A 21,490-nucleotide genomic window follows, 5' to 3' on the forward strand; every position below is an offset into this window, starting at 1 on the left:
ACAGGTGAGATACAGGTAAGACACAGACAGGTGAGATACAGGTGAGATACAAGTGAGATACACACAGGTGAGATACAGGTGAGAGACAGGTGAGATACAGGTGAAATACAGGTGAGAGACAGGTGAGACACAGACAGGTGAGATACAGGTGAGATACAGGTGAGATACAGACAGGTGAGAGACAGGTGAGAGACAGGTGAGACACAGGTGGGATACAGGTGAGATACAGGTGAGACAGGTGAGATACAGGTGAGAGACAGGTGAGATACAGGTGACACAGGTGGGACACAGGTGAGACACAAGTAAGACAGGTGAGACACAGGTGAGACACAAGTAAGACAGGTGAGATACAGGTGAGATACAGACAGATGAGACAGGTGAGATACAGGTGAGATACAGGTGAGAGACAGGTGAGATACAGGTGAGATACAGACAGGCGAGAGACAGATGAGACAGGTGAGAGACAGGTGAGATACAGACAGGTGAGATACAGGTGAGACAGGTGAGATACAGGTGAGACAGGTGAGATACAGACAGGTCAGACAAGTGAGACACAAGTGAGACAGGTGAGAGACAGGTGAGACACAGGTGGGACAGGTGGGACAGAGGTGAGACATAGGTGAGACTCAGGTGAGACAGAGGTGGGATACAGGTGAGACAGGTGAGATGAAAGGGGCACAGGTAAGACCCCCAAAATTCCCACCCTGCCATTCCCACCTCCCCCCAGCACTCCTCCCTTCCCCCCAACCCCCCCAGGAACATTCCAGAAGGATTCCCCGGCCCGCCTCCCCTCCCCCCTCCGCGTTTTCCGGAACATTCCGGCGGGAATTCCTCACCCAGGTGCACCTGCCCTCCACGAAGTACTTGCAGATCACTTTGCCCTTCTTGTCCGAGGGCAGGTGAGGCTTGTCGTGGTCGTTGCGCCGGTAATTCCCTCCGTCCTGGAAACCCCAAAAATCCCCAAAAATTGGGGTGAAAAATGGGAAAAACGGGAAAAATGGGAAAAACGGGGAAAATGGGAAAAACGGGAAAAACGGGAAAAACGGAAAATCCGCAGCTCAGGTGGGTTTGGGGAGGAGAAAATTAAAGGATTTTAGGGAGGAAAAGGGGATTGGTAATTCCCTCCGTCCTGGAAAACCCCAAAAATCCTCGAAAATTGGGGTGAAAAACGGGGAAAACGGGAAAAACGGGGAAAATGGGAAAAACGGGAAAAACGGGAAAAACGGGAAATCTGCAGCCCAGGTGGGTTTGGGGAGGAGAAAATTTGGGATTTTAGGGGGGAAAAGGGGATTGGTAATTCCCCCTGTCCTGGAAAACCCCAAAAATCCCCGAAAATTGGGGTGAAAAACGGGAAAAACGGGGAATCTGCAGCTCAGGTGGGGTTTGGGGAGCAGGAAATTTGGGATTTTGGGATGGAAAAGGGGATTGGGGTGTGCTGAGCCCAAAATTTGGGATTTTAGGGAGGAAAAGGGGATTGGTAATTCCCCCCATTCTGGAAAACCCCAAAAATCCCAAAAATTGGGGTGAAAAACGGGGAAAATGGGAAATTTGCAGCCCAGGTGGGGTTTGGGGAGGAGGAAATTTGGGATTTTGGGATGGAAAAGGGGATTGGGGTGTGCTGAGCCCAAAATTAAAGGATTTTAGGGGGGAAAAGGGAGATTTTGTTGTGCTGAGCCCAAAATCCTATAATTTGGGGGGAACAACAAGCAGGAAAAACCCATCCCAGCAGGAACTGGGAAGATTTTGGGTTCCTGGCAGGAATTTTTTGGGATTCCCAGTGGGAATTCCGGTTCCTGGGAGGATTTTTGGGATTCCCAGCAGGAACTGGGAAGATTTTGGGTTCCTGGGAGGATTTCTGGGATTCCCAGCAGGAACTGGGACGATCCCAGTAAGTTCCTGGGAGGATTTTTGGGATTCCCAATGGGAATTTTTGGGATTCCCATTGGGAATTTTTGGGATTTTTGGGATTCCCAGCAGGAACTGGGACGATCCCAGTTGGTTCCTGGGAGGATTTTTGGGATTCCCAATGGGAATTTTTGGGATTTTTTTGGGATTCCCATTGGGAATTTTTGGGATTTTCGGGATTGTCATTGGGAATTCCAGTTCCTGTTAGGATTTTTGTGATTCCCAGTGGGAATTTTTGGGATTCCCATTGGGAATTTTTGCGACTTGTGGGATTCCCAGTGGGAATTTTTGGGATTTTTGGGATTCCCATTGGGAATTTTTGGGATTCCCATTGGGAATTCTGGTTCCTGTTAGGATGTTTGGGATTCCCACTGGGAATTTTTGGGATTTTTGGGATTCCCACTGGGAATTTTCGGGATTCCCACTGGGAACTTTCGGGATTTTTTTGGGATTCCCACTGGGAATTCCAGTTCCTGGGAGGATTTTTTGGATTCCCATTGGGAATTTTTGGGATTTTTGGGATTCCCATTGGGAATTTTTGGGATTCCCATTGGGAATTCCGGTTCCTGGGAGGATTTTTGGGATTCCCATCGGGAATTTTTGGGATTCCCACTGGGAATTTTTGGGATTTTTTTGGGATTCCCATTGGGAATTTTGGGGATTTTTTTGGGATTCCCACTGGGAATTTTTGGGATTTTTGCGATTCCCACTGGGAATTTTCGAGATTTTCGGGATTCCCACTGGGAATTTTCGGGATTTTTTTGGGATTCCCACCGGCAATTCCCGCTCACCGCCATGTCGTCGTCGTAGAACTCGTCGTCGTCGTTGACCGCTGGTTTGCCCATCCCGCTGCGGCCGCGGCCGCGCCCTCTGCCCGGCCCCTTGCCGCCACGACCCCGAGCGCCGCGGCCGCGACCCCGGCTCAGCCCTGCAGCGGGGAAACGGAGATTGGGGGGTTTGGGGTGGGATTGGGGGATTTGGGGGGTGGGATTTGGGGTGGGAATGGGGCTGGGGATGGGGATTTGGGGTGGGAATTAGGGGATTTGGGGGATTTGGGGTGGGGATTGGGGAGATTTGGGGTGGGGATTTGGGGTGGGAATGGAGATTTGGGGGGGAATTGGGGATTTGGGGGATTTGGGGTGGATTTGGGGAATTTGGGGTGAGATTTGGGGTGGGAATTGGGGTGGGAATGTGGGATTTGGGTGGAATGGGGATTTGGGGTGGGATTTGGGGTGGGATTTGGGGAGATTTGGGGTGGGAAGGATTTGGGGTGGGATTTGGGGTTTGGGGTGGGAATGGAGATTTGGGGTGGGAAATTGGGGATTTGGGGGATTTGGGGTGGGGATTGGGGGATTTGGGGTGGGATTTGGGGGATTTGGGGTGGGATGGGATTTGGGGTGGGAATTGTGGGATTTGGGGGATTTGGAGTGGGAAATGGGGGATTTGGGGTGGGATTTGGGGTGGGAATGGGGCTGGGAATGGAGATTTGGGGTGGGAATGGGGCTGGGATGGGATTTGGGATTTGGGATGGGATTTGAGATCTGGGAAGGGATTTGGGGTGGGATTTGGGATGTGGGATTTGGGATGGCATTTGGGATTTGGGATGGGATTTGGGATTTGGGATTTTGGATTTGGGATTTGGGATCTGGGATGGGATTTGGGATTTGGGATGGGATTTGGGGTGGGATTTGGGATCTGGGATTTGGGATGGCATTTGGGATTTGGGATTTAGGATTTGGGATCTGGGATGGGATTTGGGATTTGGGATTTGGGATTTGGGATTTGGGATTTGGGATGGGATTTGGGATTTGGGATTTGGGATCTGGGATGGGATTTGGGATTTGGGATGGGATTTGGGATTTGGGAAGGGATTTGGGATTTGTGAAGGGATTTGGGATTTGGGAATTCTCACCCCGGCCCCGCTCCTTGCTGCGCCGGTACTGCGACAGCTCCTTGGCGTAATCATCAAACTCGTCATCCCCCAGAGGCTCCTCGGGGTCACAGAACTGGGAAAATGGGAATTCTGAGGGGATGGAATCCCAACCGGAACCCCAAAATGGGATGGGAATTCTGGAGGGCGGTCAGAGCCCCAAAACGGGGTGGGAATCCCATCCAGAACCCCAGAATAGGATCAGAACCCCAAAAGGGGATGGAAATCCCATCCGAAACCCCAGAATACAATCACAACCCTATGACAGACTCAGAACCCCAAAAGGGGATAGAAATCCCACCCAGAATAGGATCAGAGCCCCAGGATGGGATCAGAACCCCATTACAGACTCAGAACCCCAAAACAGGATGGAAATCCCATCCAGAACCCCAGAATAGGATCAGAACCCCTAAACAGACTCAGAACCCCAAAAGGGGATAGAAATCCTACCCAGAATAGGATCAGAACCCCATTACAGACTCAGAACCCCAAAAGGAGGTGCAAATCCCATCCAGTATCCCAGAATAGGATCAGAGCCCCAGGATGGGACCAGAACCCCAAAACAGACTCAGAACCCCAAAACAAGGTGCAAATCCCATCCAGGATGGGGTCAGAACCCCAAAACGGGATGGGAATCCCATCAGAAATCCCAGGATTGGATCAAAACCCCATGACAGCCTCAGAACCCCAAAAGGGGATGGGAATCCCGTCCAGAACCCCAGAATAGGGTCAGAGCTCCAGGATGGGAACAGAACCCCAAAAGGGGATGGAAATCCCACCCAGAATAGGATCAGAACCCCATGACAGACTCAGAACCCCAAAACAAGGTGCAAATCCCATCCAGAACCCCATTACAGACTCAGAATCCCAAAAGTGGATGGAAATCCCATCTGGAACCCCAGAATAGGATCAGAACCCCAAAAGGGGATGGGAATCCCTTCCCAAATCCCAAGATGGGATCAGAACCCCATTACAGACTCAGAATCCCAAAAGGGGGTGCAAATCCCATCCCAAACCCCATTACAGACTCAGAACCCCAAAACAGACTCAAAACCCCAAAAGGGGGTACAAATCCCATCAGAAATCCCATTACGGGATCAGAACCCCATAACAGACTCAAAACCCCAAAAGGGGATGGAAATCCCATCCAGAAGCCCCAGAATACAATCACAACCCTATGACAGACTCAGAACCACAAAAGGGGATGGGAATCCCACCCAGAACAGGATCAGAACCCAAAACAGACTCAGAACCCCAAAAGGATGTGCAAATCCCACCCCAAACCCCCAAAAACCCCACAAACCCCACAAGTCTCACCTCCACGTCGTCCATGTCGTATCCCTCCTCCTCCTCCTCGGGGCCGTCGCTGCTCCTGCCTCTGCCCCTGGCCCTGCCCAGCCCTCGGCCCCGAATCGCCCCGCGGCCACCGCGGCCACGGAAACCCCGCGCCCGGCCACCGCGGCCACCTGCCAGCGGGAACGGGGAAATAGTGGGGTTTGGGGGGGGAAATAGTGGGGTTTTGGGAGAAATAGGGGGATTTTGGGGGGAAATAGTGGGATTTTGGGGGAAATAGGGGTTTAAATAGGATTGGGGGAAATATGGGATTTTGGGGTGAAATAGTGGATTTTGGGGGAAGTAGAGGATTTGGGGAAAAATAGTGATTTCGGGAAAATAACAGTGGGGGTTTGGGGGATAGAGGGATTTTGGGGGAATAGGGGATTTTGGGGGAAATAGGGGGTTTTGGGCAAAAATAATGGGATTTTGGAGGGAAATAGAGGGATTTTGGAAAAATAGGGATTTCGGGAAAATAGTGGATTTGGCAGTAAATAGGATTTGGGCAAATATAGTGATTTGGGGGAAATAGAGGGATTTTGGGGTGGAAATAGTGGGATTTGGGGAAATAGGGGGTTTTTGGGCAAAAAATAATGGGATTTCAGGGAAAAATAGCAGGATTTTGGGGGGAAATAGCGGGATTTTGGGAAAAAATAATGGGATTTTGGGGGAAATAGCGGGGTTTCGGGGAAAATAGAGGGATTTTGGGGGGAAATAGTGGGATTTGGGGAGAAATAGTGGGATTTCGGGGGAAGATAGCAGGAAAAATAGCGGGATTTTGGGAGAAATAAAGGCATTTTGGGAAAAAATAGTGGGATTTTGGGAGGAATAGTGGGATTTTGGGGAAAAATAGTGGGATTTCGGGGGAAAATAGCGGGATTTCAGGATAAAATAGAAGCATTTGGGGAAAAATAGTGGGATTTGGGGAGAAATAAGGTTTCGGGCAAAAATAATGGGATTTTGGGGAAATAGTGGGATTTTTGGGGAAGAGAGGATTTGGGGAAAATAGAGGGATTTCGGCAAAATAGTGGGATTAAAAATACAGCGGGGTTTGGGGGAAATAGAGGGATTTTGGGGGAATAGGGGTTTCGGGGAAATAGAGATTTTGGGGGAAAAGGGATTTTGGGGGAAATAGGGGTTTCAGCAAAAATAATGGGATTTTGGGGGGAAATAGCGGGATTTTGGGGAAAATATTGGGATTTTGGGGAAAATAGGTGGTTTTGGGGAAAAAATGGGATTTTGGGAAATAGCGGGATTTTGGGAAAAAAAGGGATTTTGGGGGGAAAAGTGGGATTTGGAGGGAAATAGAGGGAATTTTGGGGAAATAGTGGGATTTTGGGGGAAATAGTGGGATTTTGGGGAAATATTGGGATTTTGGGAAATAGAGGATTTTGGGCAAAGTAGTGGGATTTCGGGTAAATATAGTGGGATTTTGGGGGGAAATAGTGGGATTTTGGGGGGAAATAATGGGATTTTGGGCAAAAATAGCGGGATTTTGGGGAAAAATACCCAAAATCGCAGTTTTTTTGGGGGTTTTTTCATTTTCCCACACACTTTTTTTGGGTTTTTTCATTTTCCCATGCGGTTTTTTTCTTTTTCCACACCTTTTTTTTGGGTTTTTTTCATTTTCCCACACCTTTTTTTTATTTCTCCACACAGTTTTTTGGAGTTTTTTCATTTTCCCACCCTTTTTTTTCGGGGTTTTTTACATTTTCCCACCCTCTTTTTTTTCGCTTTTTTCATTTCCCTACCTAGTTTTTTGGGGTTTTTTTCATTTACCTACCTGGCTCTTTTGTGTTTTTTTTCATTTTCCCACACGGGTTTTTTTGTGTTTTTTCATTTTCCCATGTGATTTTTTTCTTCTTCCACCCTTTTTTTTTAGGGTTTTTTTCATTTTCCCACATTTTTTTGGTTTTTTTTTCATCTTCCCACACGGTTTTTTGGGGTTTTTTCATTTTCCCACGCCTTTTTTTTATTTCCCCACACAGTTTCTTGGAGTTTTTTCATTTTCCCACCCTTTTTTTGGGGTTTTTTTATTTTCCCACACAGTTTTTTGGAGCTTTTTCATTTTCCCACCCTTTTTTTTTGGGGTTTTTTCATTTTCCCACACAATTTTTTGGAGCTTTTTCATTTTCCCACCCTTTTTTTTTGGGGTTTTCCATTTTCCCCCACAGTTTTTTTGTTTCTCCACCCTTTTTTTTTTGGCTTTTTTCATTTCCCCACCCATTTTTTTCATTTCCCCACCCATTTTTTTTTGGGATTTTCCCCATTTTTCCCCATTTCCCCCATACCTCTACCACGATGGGATCCATCCTTGGACCTCCTGTACTGGTTGAGCTCCTTGGAGAAATCATCAAAGTCCTCCTTGGGCTCCTCCTCCTCCTCGTAGGGCGCAAACTCCTCGTGCTCAAACTCCTCGTAGGATCCCCCATAGCCCTTGGCGTCCCCCTTGGGGTACAGGCTCTTCTTGGGGGCGGCTGGGTGGCACTGGGAGTACTGGTGGGACTGGGAATGGGGAATGGAGAGAGGTTGGGATTCCCAGTTACTCATTCCCAGTTATTCCCTGGCACTGGGAGCACTGGTGGGACTGGGAATGGGGAAGGAGAGAGGTTGGGACTCCCAGTTAGTTATTCCCAGTTACTCATTCCCAGTTACTCGCTGGCACTGGGAGTACTGGTGGGACTGGGAAGGGGAGAGGTTGGGACTTCCAGTTAGTTATTCCCAGTTACTCATTCCCAGTTACTCGCTGGCACTGGGAGTACTGGTGGGACTGGGAATGGGGAATGGGAGAGGTTGGGACTCCCAGCTGGTTATTCCCAGTTATTCCCTGGCACTGGGAGTACTGGTGGGACTGGGAATGGCAATGGGGGAAGGTTGGCACTCCCAGTTACTCATTCCCAGTTACTCCCAGTTATTCCCAGTTGTTACTCCCAGTTATTCCCATTTGTTATTCCCAGTTATTCCCTGGCACTGGGAGTACTGGTGGGACTGGGAATGGGGAATGGAAAAGAGGTTGGGAGTCCCAGTTAATCCCAGTTAGTTATTCCCGGTTATTCCCAGTTATTCCCTGGCACTGGGAGTACTGGTGGGACTGGGAATGGGAACAGGGGGAGGTTGGGACTCCCAGTTACTCATTCCCAGTTGTTATTCCCAGTTATTCCCTGGCACTGGGAGTACTGGTGGAACTGGGAAGGGGAGAGGTTGGGATTCCCAGTTACTCATTCCCAGTTATTCCCTGGCACTGGGAGTACTGGTGGGACTGGGAACGGGAACAGGGGGAGGTTGGCACTCCCAGTTAGTTATTCCCAGTTGTTATTCCCAGTTATTCCCAGTTAGTCCCAGTTATTCCCTGGCACTGGGAGTACTGGTGGGACTGGGAACGGCAATGGGGAGAGGTTGGCACTCCCAGTTAGTTATTCCCAGTTATTCCCAGTTAGTCCCAGTTGTTATTCCCAGTTAGTCCCAGTTACTCATTCCCAGTTATTCCCTGGCACTGGGAGTACTGGTGGGACTGGGAAGGGCAATGGGAGAGGTTGGGACTCCCAGTTAATCCCAGTTAGTTATTCCCAGTTATTCCCTGGCACTGGGAGTACTGGTGGGACTGGGAATGGCAATGGGAGAGGTTGGGATTCCCAGTTAGTTATTCCCAGTTGTTATCCCAGTTATTCCCAATCATTCCCTGGCACTGGGAGTACTGGTGGGACTGGGAATGGCAATGGGACAGGTTGGGATTCCCAGTTACTCATTTCCAGTTACTCATTCCCAGTTATTCCCTGGCACTGGGAGTACTGGTGGGACTGGGAAGGGGAATGGGGGGAGCTTGGCACTCCCAGTTATTCCCAGTTGTTATTCCCAGTTACTCTCAGTTATTCCCAGTTAATCCCAGTTTGTTATTCCCAGTTATTCCCAGTTAATCCCAGTTTGTTATTCCCAGTTACTCCCAGTTGTTACTTCCAGCTACTCCCAGTTATTCTCAGTTACTCCCAGTTGTTATTTCCAGTTACTCCCAGTATTCCCAGTAAACTCACGGAGTAGGGCAGGCTGTACTCCCAGCAATTCCCAGTTTTTATCCCCAGTATTCCCAGTTTCAATTCCCAGCATTCCCAGTAAGACTCACAGAGTAGGGCGGGCTGTACTCCCAGTTTCTATCCCCAGTATTCCCAGTTTTAATTCCCAGTAAACTCACGGAGTACGGTGGGCTGTACTCACGGTATTTCCCAGTTTCTATCCCCAGCATTCCCAGTTTCTATTCCCAGTAAACTCACAGAATACGGTGGGCTGTAGTCCCAGTATTTCCCAGTTTCTATTCCCAGTCATTCCCAGTTTCTATCCCCAGTAATTCCCAGTATTCCCAGTAAACTCACGGAGTAGGGCGGGCTGTACTCGCGGTATTTCCCAGTTTCTATCCCCAGTAACTCCCAGTATTCCCAGTTTTAATTCCCAGTTCACTCACGGAGTAGGGCGGGCTGTACTCGCGGTATTTCCCAGTTTCTATCCCCAGTAATTCCCAGTTTCTATTCCCAGTTATTCCCAGTACACTCACGGAGTAGGGCGGGCTGTACTCGCGGTATTTCCCAGTTTCTATCCCCAGTCATTCCCAGTTTCTATCCCCAGTAACTCCCAGTTTCTATTCCCAGTACACTCACGGAGTAGGGCGGGCTGTACTCGCGGTATTTCCCAGTTTCTATCCCCAGTAACTCCCAGTATTCCCAGTTTTAATTCCCAGTCTCACTCACGGAATACGGCGGGCTGTACTCGCGGTATTTCCGGTGTCCCTTCTCCCCAGGGCTGTACTCGGAGTCGTCGCTGTAGTCGGAGAAATCCTCGCTGGACGAGGCGTGGCGCTGGGAAATCCCAGAAAAGGTCACTGCTGACCCCGGAATTCCCTGAATTCCCTGGAATTTCCCTGGAATTTCCCTGGAATTCCCTGGAATTTCCCGCAATTCCCTGGAATTTCCCTGGAATTCCCTGGAATTCCCTTCCCAGCCCCTGGAATTTCCCTGGAATTCCCTTCCCAATCCCAGGAATTCCCTGGAATTTCCCTGGAATTCCCTTCCCAGCCCCTGGAATTTCCCTGGAATTTCCCTGGAATTCCCTTCCCAATCCCTGGAATTCCCTGGAATATCCCTGGAATTCCCTGGAATTCCCACCCAGCCCCTGGAATTCCCTTCCCAGCCCCTGGAATTCCCACTCCGCTCTGCAGAGCAGCAGAAATCCAAGGAATTTCCCCACTATCCCACAGGGAAAAAACCCAAAATCCATCCCAAAACCCACTGGGAATTCCCAATTCCAAGGGAAAATTCCATTATTCCACAGGGAAAACCCAAAACCAACTGGGAACTCCCAATGAATCCCAAGGGGAAAATCCCATTTTTCCACCCCAAAACCACTGGGAATTCCCAATTCCAAGAGGAAAATCCCATTATCCCACAGGGAAAAAACCCAAAATCCACCCCAAAACCAACTGGGAATTCCCAATTTCAAGGGGAAAATCCCATTTCTCCACCCCAAAACCCAAAATCCAACCCAAAACCCACTAGGAACTCCCAATTAATTCCAAGGGGAAAATCCCATTATCCCACAGGGAAAAAACCCAAAATCCACCCCAAAACCGACTGGGAATTCCCAATCCCAACGGGAAAATCCCATTAACCATCTGGAAACTCCCAATTCCAAGGGGAAAATCCCATTTTTCCACCCCAAAACCCACTGGAAACTCCCAATCCCAAAGCGAAAATCCCATTTTTCCATCCCAAAACCCACTGAGAATTCCCAATGCCAAGGGGAAAATCCCATTTTTCCACCCCAAAACCCACTGGGAATTCCCAATCCCAAGGTGAAAATCCCATTTTTCCACCCCAAACCCAACCAGGAACTCCCAACGAATCCCAAGGGGAAAATTCCCACCTTGTGCTTGGATTTCCTCTTTTTCTTGGATCTCCTCTTCTCCTTCTCCTTGCGCCGTTTCCTCTTCATCCTGCGGTGGGATTTCTCCTCCTCGGAGTCGCTGTGGTGTCTCTCCCTCCGTCCCCTTTCCTGGCGTTGGGAATGTTCCGGAATGTTCTCATCGCCGCCGTCGTCCTCCAGCTCGCCCTCCTCCAGCTCCCCATCCTCCCTGCGGGAAAAAACGGGAGATTTGGGGTTTTTTTGGGAAAAGGGGAGTTGGAGGTCTTTGGGGTGAGTGGGTTGGGGGGTGGAGTCCTGAATTCCTGGTGGATTCCCCAAATTTTTCGTGGATTTCCTGAATTTCTGGTGGATTCCCAAATTTCTGGTGGATTCCTGAATTTCTGGTGGATTCCTGAATTTCTGGTGGATTCCTGAATTTCTCATGGATTCCCCAAATTCCTCGTGGATCCCCAAACTCCTCAGAATCCCCCAAATCCCTGGTGGATTCCCAAACTCCTCAGAATTCCCCAAATTTCTCATGGATTCCTGAATTCCTGGTGGATTCCCAAATTCCTGGTAATTTCCCCAAATTTCTCAGAATTCCTGAATCCCTGGTGGATTCCCAAACTCCTCAGAATCTCCCAAACTCCTGGTGGATTCCCTGAATTTCTCATGAATTCCCAAATTCCTGGGGATTCCCGAATTCCTAGTAAATTCCCTAAATTTCTCATGAATTCCCAAATTCCTGGTGGATTCCCAAACTCCTGGGAATCCCCCAAATCCCTGGTGGATTCCCCAAATTTCTCATGAATTCCCAAATTCCTGGTAGATTCCCAAATTCCTGGGGATCCCCCAAATCCCTGGTAGATTCCCAAACTCCTGGTGAATTCCTGAGTTCCTGGTGAATCCCCCAAATCCCTGGTTTGGATTCCCAAACCCCTGGGAATCCCCCAAATCCCCGGATCCCAATCTCTTCCCAAAAACCCCAATTCTGCCCCATTTCCCATCCCAATCTCTCCCCAAAAACCCCAATTCTGCCCCATTTCCCATCCCAATCTCTTCCCAAAAACCCCAATTCTGCCCCATTTCCCATCCCAATCTCCTCCCAAAAACCCCAATTCTGCCCCATTTCCCATCCCAATCTCCTCCCAAATCCACGACCTGCAGTGTCTCCAACCCCAATTCCTCATTCCTGGCTGGAATTATTCCCAAAAAACCCCAAAATGCCAGGAAATCCCGCAGGGAGGGAGGGAGGGAAAGGTGGAGATCAGTGGGAATTAAAGAATAAAATTGGATTAATTGAATTAATCCAGAGCTGGAGGAATTCAGGGATTTTAGGATAAAATTCCAGTTGTGGGAAATTTCCAGTTTCCAGGAAAAAACTGGAATTTTGGGATCTGAGAGCTGCTGGAATCCTAAAATTTTGGGGTTGTGGGATTTGGGAGGCATGAAATCAGGGAATGTGAGATATTTGGGATGAATTGTCCCAAATATTTTGGATAATCCTGAAAATCCCCGAATTCTGATGATGGAATTTGGATCAAAAATTTCCCTGGGAAATGTAAAAACTTGGAATGCTAAAGCTATGGAATTCTGCAAAATCCCAAAATCCCAAAATCCCACCTCGGAATTGCAGGAATCCTAAAAATCAGGGAATTCCTGGAATCCCCAAATTCACCAAAATCCCACAAAATCTCACAAAATCCAGGGAGGTTTGAGTCCTGCAACCCCAAAAATCCAAAATTCCCAAAAATCCAACAAATCCCAGAGTCTGAGAACCTTAAAATCAATAAATCTAAGAATTCTGGAATTTTTCAGCCACAAAATCCTAATAATTATGGAATTTTAGAGCCAAAAAATCCTAATAATTATGGAATTTTTCAGCCACAAAATCCTGAGAATTATGGAATTTTTCAGCCACAAAATCCTGATAATTATGGAATTTTTCAGCCACAAAATCCTAATAATTCTGGAATTTTTCAGCCAAAAAATCCTGAGAATTCTGGAATTTTTCAGCCACAAAATCCTGAGAATTCTGGAATTTTTCAGCCTCAAAATCCTAATAATTCTGGAATTTTTCAGCCACAAAATCCGGATAATTATAATTATTTCCATCCCAACGCAATTCCAGAGTTTCCAGCTGGTTTTTGTGGATTTGGGAATGTTGGGAATGAGGAGCAGGAATGGGAAAAATCGGGAAAAATGAGTTTTTATTCCAAAATCCCAAAATCCACCAAAAGTCCCTCTGGAATTAATTAATTAACTCCCTAATGAGCTCTAATTGGTGTCGCAGAGGTGAAACTCCTGCAGTTCACTTCTGGATTTTGGGGTTTTTTGGGGATAAATGGGAATAAAAGGGAATAAAAGGGAATTTCTGGATTTAACTTCTGGGTTTTTTTAGGGAATAAAAGGGAATAAAAGAGAAAAAAAAAGGAAAAAAAGGGAAAAAAAGGGAAACTCCTGGATTTCACTTTTGGGGTTTTTTAAGGAAATAAAAGGAAATAAAAGGAAATAAAAGGAAATAAAAGGAAATAAAAGAGGAAAAAAAAAAAATAAGATGGAATAAAAGGGAATAAAAGGGAATAAAAGGGAATAAAAGGGAATGAAAGGGAAACTCCTGGATTTAACTTTTGGGATTTTTTTAGGGAATAAAAGGAAATAAAAGGAAATAAAAGAGAATTGGGATTTTTTTGGGAATAAAAGGAATAAAGGAAATAAAAGAGAATAAAAGGAAATAAAAGGGAAAAAAATGAAATAAAAAGAAATAAAAGAAAATAAAAGGAAATAAAAGGGAACAAAAAGAAAATTCCTGGATTTAACTTCTGGGTTTTTTTAGGTAATAAAAGGAAACAAAAGGAAACAAAAGGAAATAAAAGGGAATAAAAGGAAATAAAAGGGAATAAAAGGGAATAAAAAGAAATAAAAGGGAATAAAAGGGAATAAAAAGGAATAGAAATGAATCAAAGGAAAATTCCTGGATTTAACTTTTGGGATTTTTTTAGGGAATAAAATGGAATAAAAGGAAATAAAAGGAAATAAATGGAAAATTTCTAGATTTAACTTCTGGGATTTTTTTTAGGGAACAAAATGCAAAAAAGAAGTAAAAGGAAATAAAAGCTAATAAAAGCAAATAAAAGGAAAAAAAAAGGAAATAAAAGGGAATAAAAGGAAAATTCCTGGATTTAACTTCTGAATTTTTTTTAGGGAATAAAAGGAAATAAAAGGGAAACTCCTGAATTTAACTTCTGGGGGTTTTTTAGGGAATAAAAGGAAATAAAAGCAAATAAATCCAGGAGTTTCCCTTTTATTCCCTTTTAACTTCCAGGATTTTTTTAGAAAATAAAATGAAATAAAAGGGAATAAAAGGGAAACTCCTGGATTTAACTTCTGGGGTTTTTTAGGGAATAAAAGCAAATAAAAGGAAATAAAAAGGAATAAAAGGAAGTAAAAGAGAAATTCCTGGATTTAACTTTTGGGATTTTTTTAGGGAATAAAAGGAAATAAAAGGAAACAAAAGGAAACAAAAGGGAATAAAAGGGAATAAAAGGGAATAAAAGGGAAATTCCTGGATTTAACTTCTGGGGATTTTTAGGGAATAAAAGGAAATAAAAGGGAATAAAAGGGAAATTCCTGCATTTAACTTCTGGAATTTTTTTAGGGAATAAAATGGAATAAAAGGGAAACTCCTGGATTTAACTTTTGGGTTTCTTTAGGAAATAAAAGGAAATAATAAAACGAAATAAAAGCAAATAAATCCAGGAGTTTCCCTTTTATTCCCTTTTAACTTCCAGGATTTTTTTTAGAAAATAAAAGGGAATAAAATGAAATAAAAGGGAATAAAAGGGAAATTCCTGGATTGAACTTCTGCGGTTTTTTTTAGAGAATAAAAGCAAATAAAAGCAAATAAAAGGAAATAAAAGGAAAATTCCTGGATTTAACTTTTGGGATTTTTTTAGGGAATAAAAGGAAACAAAAGGAAACAAAAAGAAACAAAAAGGAATAAAAGAGACTAAAAGGAAATAAAAAGAAATAAAAGAAAATAAAAGAAAATAAAAGGGAATAAAAGGAAATAAAAGGAAAATTCCTGGATTTAACTTTTGGGATTTTTTTTAGGGAATAAAAGGAAACAAAAGGAAACAAAAAGGAATAAAAGGGAATAAAAGGAAATAAAAGGGAATAAAAAGAAAATTCCTGGATTTAACTTCTGGGGTTTTTAGGGAATAAAAGGAAATAATAAAAAGGAATAAAAGGGAAACTCCTGGATTTAACTTCTGGAGGTTTTTTAGAGAATAAAAGGGAATAAAAGGAAATAAAAGCAAATAAAAGGGAATAAAAGGGAAAAAAAGGAAATAAAAAGAAATAGAAGAAAATAAAAGCAAATAAAAGGAAATAAAAGGAAATATAAAAGGGAATAAAAGGAAAACTCCTGGATTTAACTTCTGGAGTTTTTTTAGAGAATAAAAGGAAACAAAATAGAATAAAAGGGAATAAAAGGGAAAAAAAGGGAAACTCCTGGATTTAACTTTTGGAGTTTTTTTTTAGGAAATAGAAGAAAACAAAAGAAAATAAAAGAAAATAAAAGGAAATAAGAAGAAATAAAAAGAAATAAAAGAAAATAAAAGGAAATAAGAATAAAAGAAAATAAAAGGAAATAAAAAAGAAAAGGAATAAAGGGAAATAAAAGGAAATAAATGAAAAATTCCTGGATTTAACTTCTGGGGTTTTTTTAGGGAATAAAAGGAAATAATAAAAGCAAATAAAAGGGAATAAAAGCAAAACCCAACTTGTGCTTCAACAGGAAACAGGGAGAAGTGTGTGGGGAAGGGAAAAGAGCCCAAAATCCCGATTTTTTGGGAGCTGAGTGGTTGTTACACACCTGGCGGAGGGCAGAGGGCAGTGTGAGGACTCTGAGGTGCTTCTTACCACCTTTTTTTATGGTTTTCACACTTTTTTTTTCCAACTTTTCCACTTTTTTTGGGGTTTTTTTGGTGGGAAATCTCATTTCCGTTTGGGATGTTTCACCTGGAAATGTCCCTTTTTTTTTTTTTCTTTCTTTTTTTGGATTTTTTTTTGGGGATTGTGTGCTTTTGTGACTTAATTTTTGGGGAGATTTCTGCTTGGTTTGGACACATTGGGGTTACTGGGGCTTACAGGGATTTTTACATGGATTTTACATGGGTTTTACATGGATTTTACATGGATTTTACATGGATTTTACATGGATTTTACATGGATTTTACATGGATATTCACAGATTTTACACGGGAACTGCAGGGGGGACGAGAGAAAGGGGAAAAGGCAGCAAAAAAAACCTCCAAATTCCGCATTTTCCACTCATTTCCCACCCCCCAGAACCCCAAAATCCCCTGGATTTGGCTTTTTTTCCCAGGATAACCTCCCAAATTCCCTCAATTCACCCTTTTTTTTGGAGGAAAATTCCCAAAACTGCCTTAATTTGCCCTATTTTTTGGAGGAAAACTCCCCAAACTCCCTTAATTTGCCTTATTTTTGGTAGAAATAATCCCAAATCCCCTCAAGCTACCTTTTTTCCCTAAAAATACCTCCTTGAATTTACCCTTTTTTCCCATAAAAATCCACCTCAAATTCCCTTTTTCTCCCCAAAATCCCTTAATTTAACCTTTTTCCCCCTAAAAATCCCCCAAAAGTCCCTTAATTTACCTTTTTCCCCCTAAAAATCCCCCAAACCTCCCTGGATTTACCTTTTTTCCTAGGAATAAACCCCAAACCTCCCTGATTTTACCTTTTTTTCCTGATTTTTTCACATTATTTGGACTTAACTACAAAAAAAATAAAATTTGGAATAGAGGAAATGGTTTTGAGTTATGGTGGGGAAGGGAGAGGAAGAAAAAAAGGGGATTTTGGGGGAAGATTTGGAGATTTTGGAACATTTGAAGGTGAAGCTGTTCCCCAAAATCCCAGCCAGGGATCCCCAAAATTTCCTGATCACAACCTGGGGGGATTTTGGGGACAAAAAGGGGATTTTGGGGGCAAAAAGGGCATTTTAATGAGGAAATAAAGAGCTTATTAAGGAGCTAAACCCCAGGAAAAATGAGGTTAAATCCCCCAAAAGGGCTAAACCTACCCAAAAAGGAGCTAAACCTCCCAAAAAAAGGAGTTAAACACCCTAAAATAGAGCTAAACCCCCTAAAAAAGGAGCTAAATCCCCTAAAATGGAGCTAAACTCCCCAAAAAAGGAGCTAAACCTCCCAAAAAGAGGCTAAACCCCCCAAAAAAGGAGCTAAAGCCTCAAAATAAGGAGCTAAACCTCCCAAAAAAACGAGCTAAACCTCCCAAAAAGGAGCTAAACCTCCCAAAAAGGAGTTAAATCCTCCCAAAAAGGAGTTAAACCTCCCAAAAAAGGAGTTAAACTCCCCAAAAAGAAGCTAAACTCCACCCAGGACCTAAATATCCACTAAAAAAAGGGTTGAATCCCCCAAAAGAAGGACTAAAACCCCTAAAAAAGAGCTAAAACCCTTAAAAAAGAGCTAAAATTCCCCCAAAAAATGCTAAACCTCTCCAAAATAAGAACTAGAGATCAACCCAGGAGGTAAAAGGTCCCCAAAAGGAGCTAAATCCCCCCAAAAAAGGATTGGAATTCCTCAAAAGAGGGGTTGAACTCCCCAAAAAAGGGTCTAAACGCCCTCCAGACACCCAAAAGAGGAGTTAAATCCCCCCAAAAAAGGAGTTAGATCCCAAAATTCCCCCGAAGTCCCCCAAAAAAAGGAGCTAAACCTCCCAAAAAAGGAGCTAAACCTCCCAAAAAAAGAGCTAAACCTCCCAAAAAAGGAGCTAAACCTCCCAAAGAGGAACTAAACCCCCCAAAAAGGAGCTAAACCTCCCAAAAAATGGAGCTAAACCTCCCAAAAAGGAGTTAACCCCCCAAAAAAGGAGCTAAACCTCCCAAAAAATGGAGCTAAACCTCCCAAAAAGGACCTAAACCCCCTGAAAAAGGAGTTAGATCCCAGCCAGGAGAGAAATTTCCCTAAAAAGAAACTAAACCTCCCAAAAAAGGGGCTAAACTTCCCAAAAAAGGGGCTAAACTTCCCAAAAAAGGGGCTAAACCTCCCAAAAAAGGAGCCAAACACCCCAAAAAGCAGCTAAACCCCCCAAAAAGAAGCCAAACCTCCCAAAAAAGGAGCTAAACATCCCAAAAAGTGGAGTTAACCGCCCAAAAAGGAGCTAAATCCCCCTAAAAGGAGCTAAACCTCCCAAAAAAAAGGAGTTAAAACTCCCAAAATGGAGCTAAACCTCCCTAAATGGAGCTAAACCCCCCAAAAAGTGGAGTTAACTGCCCAAAAAAAGGAGCTAAATCTCCCAAAAAAGGAGCTAAACCGCCCAAATAAGGAGTTAAACATCCCAAAAAGGAACTAAACCCCCCCAAAAGGAGTTAAACCCCCCAAAAATGGAGCTAAACCTCCCCAAAAAAAGGAGCAAAACCCTCAAAAATAAGGAGCTAAACCTCCCAAAAAAGGAGTCAAACCTCCCAAAAGGGAGCTAAATCCCCCGAAAAAGGAGTTAGATCCCAGCCAGGAGAGAAATTACCCTAAAAATGAGCTCAACCCCCCAAAAAAAGGAGCTAAACCTCCCAAAAAGTGGAGTTAACCCCCCAAAAAAGGAGCTAAACCCCCCAAAAAAGCCCCTAAATCGCCCCAACCACCTCCAGCCCTCTCCACTTCCAATTCCCCCCAAATTCCCTCTAAATCCCTCAGCTGCTCTTCCTCCCCTTCCTCTTCCTCCTCAGGACCACCTTGTCCTGTCCTCCTCTTCCCACCCCAAAATCCTTCCTCTTCCTCCTCAAATCCCCCCAAATCCCCAGCCGGCCCTTCTTCATCTTCCTCCTCTTCCTCTTCACAGCTCCTGCAGGCCTTCCTCACCCTCCTTCCTCCTCTTCTTCCTCTTCACAGCCCCCCCAGGGCTCCTCAGACCCTTCCTCACCCTCCTCTTCCTCATTACAGCCTCCCCAGGCCTTCCTCACCCTCTTTCCTCCTCCTCTTCCTCTTCACAGCCCCCTCAGTTCCTTCCTCACCGTCCTTCCTCCTCTTTCTCTTCACAGCCCCCCGACATCCCCCTCAGGCCTTCCTCACCTTCCTCCTCTTCCTCTTCACAGCCCTCCCCAGGCCTTCCTCACCCTCCTCCTCCTCCTCAGAGCCCCTTCCCCACAGCGCTCTCCTCCTTCCTCCTCACAGCCTCCTCAATCCCCCTCAGGCCTTCCTCACCCTCCTTCCTCCTCCTCAGAGCGTCCCGGACCTTCCCCAAAACCCCCTCAGGCCCTTCTTCCTCCTCCTCCTCAAACCCCCCTCGCATCCCCCTCAGGCCCTTCCTCACCCTCTTCCTCCTCCTCAAACCCCTCAAACCCCTCAAGTCCTTCCTCACCCTCCTTCCTCCTCCTCCTCAGAGTCTCCCGGACCTTCCCCAAAACCCCCTCAGGCCCTTCCTCCTCCTCCTCCTCCTCAGACCCCCCTCAGGCCCTTCCTCCCGCTCCTCTTCTTCCTCTTCACAGCCTCCCCAATCCCCCTCAAGCCCTTCCTCACCCTCCTCCTCCTCCTCGGAGCCCCTTCCCCACAGCGCTCTCCTCCTTCCTCCTCTTCCTCTTCACAGCCCCCTCACGCCCTTCCTCCTCCTCAAACCCCCCTCAGGCCCTTCCTCACCCTCCTCCTCCTCCTCACGACCCCCCATCCTCAGGCCCTTCCCTCTCACTCCTCCTCCCTCCCTCAACCCCCTCAGGCCCTTCCTCCCCCTCCTCTTCTTCCTCTTCACAGCCGTCCCAGTCCCCTCAAGCCCTTCCTCACCCTCCTCCTCCTCATAGCCCCCCAGCCCCCTCCCCCAGCCCCCCCTCAGGCCCTGCTCCCTCCCCCTCCCCTCCCGCCGCCCCCTCCCCAAACCTGGTCCGGCGCGCCGGACCGACCCCCAGCCACACAGAGAAGGCGCTCGGGAGAGGCGGTTACTGGACCTTTCGTCCGGGCCGTGATGGTGGCCTTGGAGCGGCGGCGGCGGCCGGGGGAGGCTGCAGCTGCCGTGGCAGGACGGAGAAGGGGGGGTGCAGTGCGGGCTGGGGGGGGAGGCGGCGGCGGCGGGGGGGACACTCGGGCTCTCCACGGCCATGGGCAACGGGCAGGGGGTGGAGAACGGGGGGCACAGTCACTGAAGGGCGCGGGGGGCTCGGCCCGGCGGCTCCTCCGCCCGCGCCCCGCGCTCCGCGGGCGGACACACAAAATGGCGCCCGCCCTGAGGCAGCGCCCCGGCGGCCGCCGGAAACACCCGAGCGCCGCCGGAAACACCCGAGCGGTGACGGAAATACCCGAGCGCCGCCGCTCCGGCGGGTGCCGAAAGGTGACGGAGAGGCACGAAGAGCTCGTCGGGTTTTTCCGGCGATCCCCGGAGCTCTCCGGATTCTCTCCGATCGTTTCCGATGTTTTCCGAGTGTTTGCGAATGTCTCAATATGGAAATTCTCGTTTAAAAATTTTAGGAAAATATTTTATAGGGAGGAAATCTTATAAGGATATTTTAAAGCTTTTTTTCCCTCACGGATTCCTCTTTCTCAAGCCTCCCGAAGCCACGGTGCCGGTTTGTGATTGGACTCGATGTTTCCCCAAAAATTCTCTTCCCACCTGGAGTTCAGCTCAGGACAGGGAATTTCCTCCACCGGATGTTTCTCCACATCCAAGTGTCGCTCAGCAAAAAAAACCAAAAAAACCAAAAAAAACCCCCCCAAAACAACCTAAAACCTCCAAATTGTCGCGAATCTCCTGAATTCCAAGGAAAATCTAGGAAAGCTGGAAGAAGTGGGGAAGGCGGTTGGGGATCCTGCTGACTCGGGGGAAAAAAACCAAAAAACAAGCAGCCTAGATTTCCCAAAACCAGGAGAAAACAACCCCCCAAAAATCCGATTTTTCTGATTCTTGACGGGATTTTTCGCATCGGTTTGGGATGGGAAAATCATGGGATTTTCGCGAAATTCGCCAAACGTTTGCCAAGTTGTCCTAAGCGCGCCGAAGACTTCCGAATCTCTCCGGAGATTGCCGAAGCTGCTCTCCGAACGTTTCCGAAACTAACAGTTCCGGATGTTGACGGAGATTGCCGAAGCTGACGGGAAAGGCGGGAACGCCCGCAGAGTGAGGTGGACGAGTCCATCTGAGCGCGCGGGGGGGGAAAGAACACGGACTGTCCCACACGGCGCACGGGGAGGCCGCCAAGCCCTCTGCGACGGCCTCCCGCCATCAAACCGGCGTGAAACGACGGCGGAAGAAACTTCTGGCCGTTTTTTCCTCCTGAGGAACCGCGGGCACCGGGAGGGGATTCGGTGCGTCCCCCCCCCGCCCGGCGGGAGGTGGAGCGGCGGAGAGCGCCGCGCCGGGGTTTGCGCGGGCCGCCAGGGGGCGCTGTGGGGCGCCTGAGGGGTCGTGAGGGGGCTGTGG

General features: G+C 46.6%; 1 protein-coding gene and 1 long non-coding RNA gene across 2 annotated transcripts in view; both read right to left on the minus strand.

Moving 5' to 3' along the window:
* The window catches only part of ZC3H4 (zinc finger CCCH-type containing 4), a 27,543-nt gene extending 7,146 nt beyond the window's left edge, over window positions 1-20,397 (minus strand). The window contains exons 1-8 of the mRNA XM_085044016.1: window positions 20,025-20,397; window positions 11,075-11,282; window positions 9,904-10,011; window positions 7,459-7,672; window positions 5,153-5,301; window positions 3,818-3,911; window positions 2,697-2,833; window positions 786-941 (exon numbers count right to left, since the gene is read on the minus strand). Coding sequence (XP_084900142.1) covers window positions 786-941; window positions 2,697-2,833; window positions 3,818-3,911; window positions 5,153-5,301; window positions 7,459-7,672; window positions 9,904-10,011; window positions 11,075-11,282; window positions 20,025-20,176 — 1,218 coding nt within the window. The 5' untranslated portion in view covers window positions 20,177-20,397. The remainder of the gene's footprint in view (window positions 1-785; window positions 942-2,696; window positions 2,834-3,817; window positions 3,912-5,152; window positions 5,302-7,458; window positions 7,673-9,903; window positions 10,012-11,074; window positions 11,283-20,024) is intronic.
* On the minus strand, window positions 17,791-18,710 carry LOC146424017 (uncharacterized). The gene is made up of 3 exons (XR_014847158.1): window positions 18,678-18,710; window positions 18,178-18,279; window positions 17,791-17,993 (listed from the first exon to the last, which is right to left on the minus strand). It is a non-coding gene; the product is annotated as an uncharacterized LOC146424017 (long non-coding RNA).
* Window positions 20,398-21,490: the final 1,093 nt, after the last annotated feature.

The sequence above is a fragment of the Lichenostomus cassidix genome, unplaced genomic scaffold, assembly GCF_008360975.1.
Source record: "Lichenostomus cassidix isolate B80296 unplaced genomic scaffold, HeHo_3.0 HiC_scaffold_35, whole genome shotgun sequence".
Lineage (NCBI taxonomy): Eukaryota > Metazoa > Chordata > Aves > Passeriformes > Meliphagidae > Lichenostomus > Lichenostomus cassidix.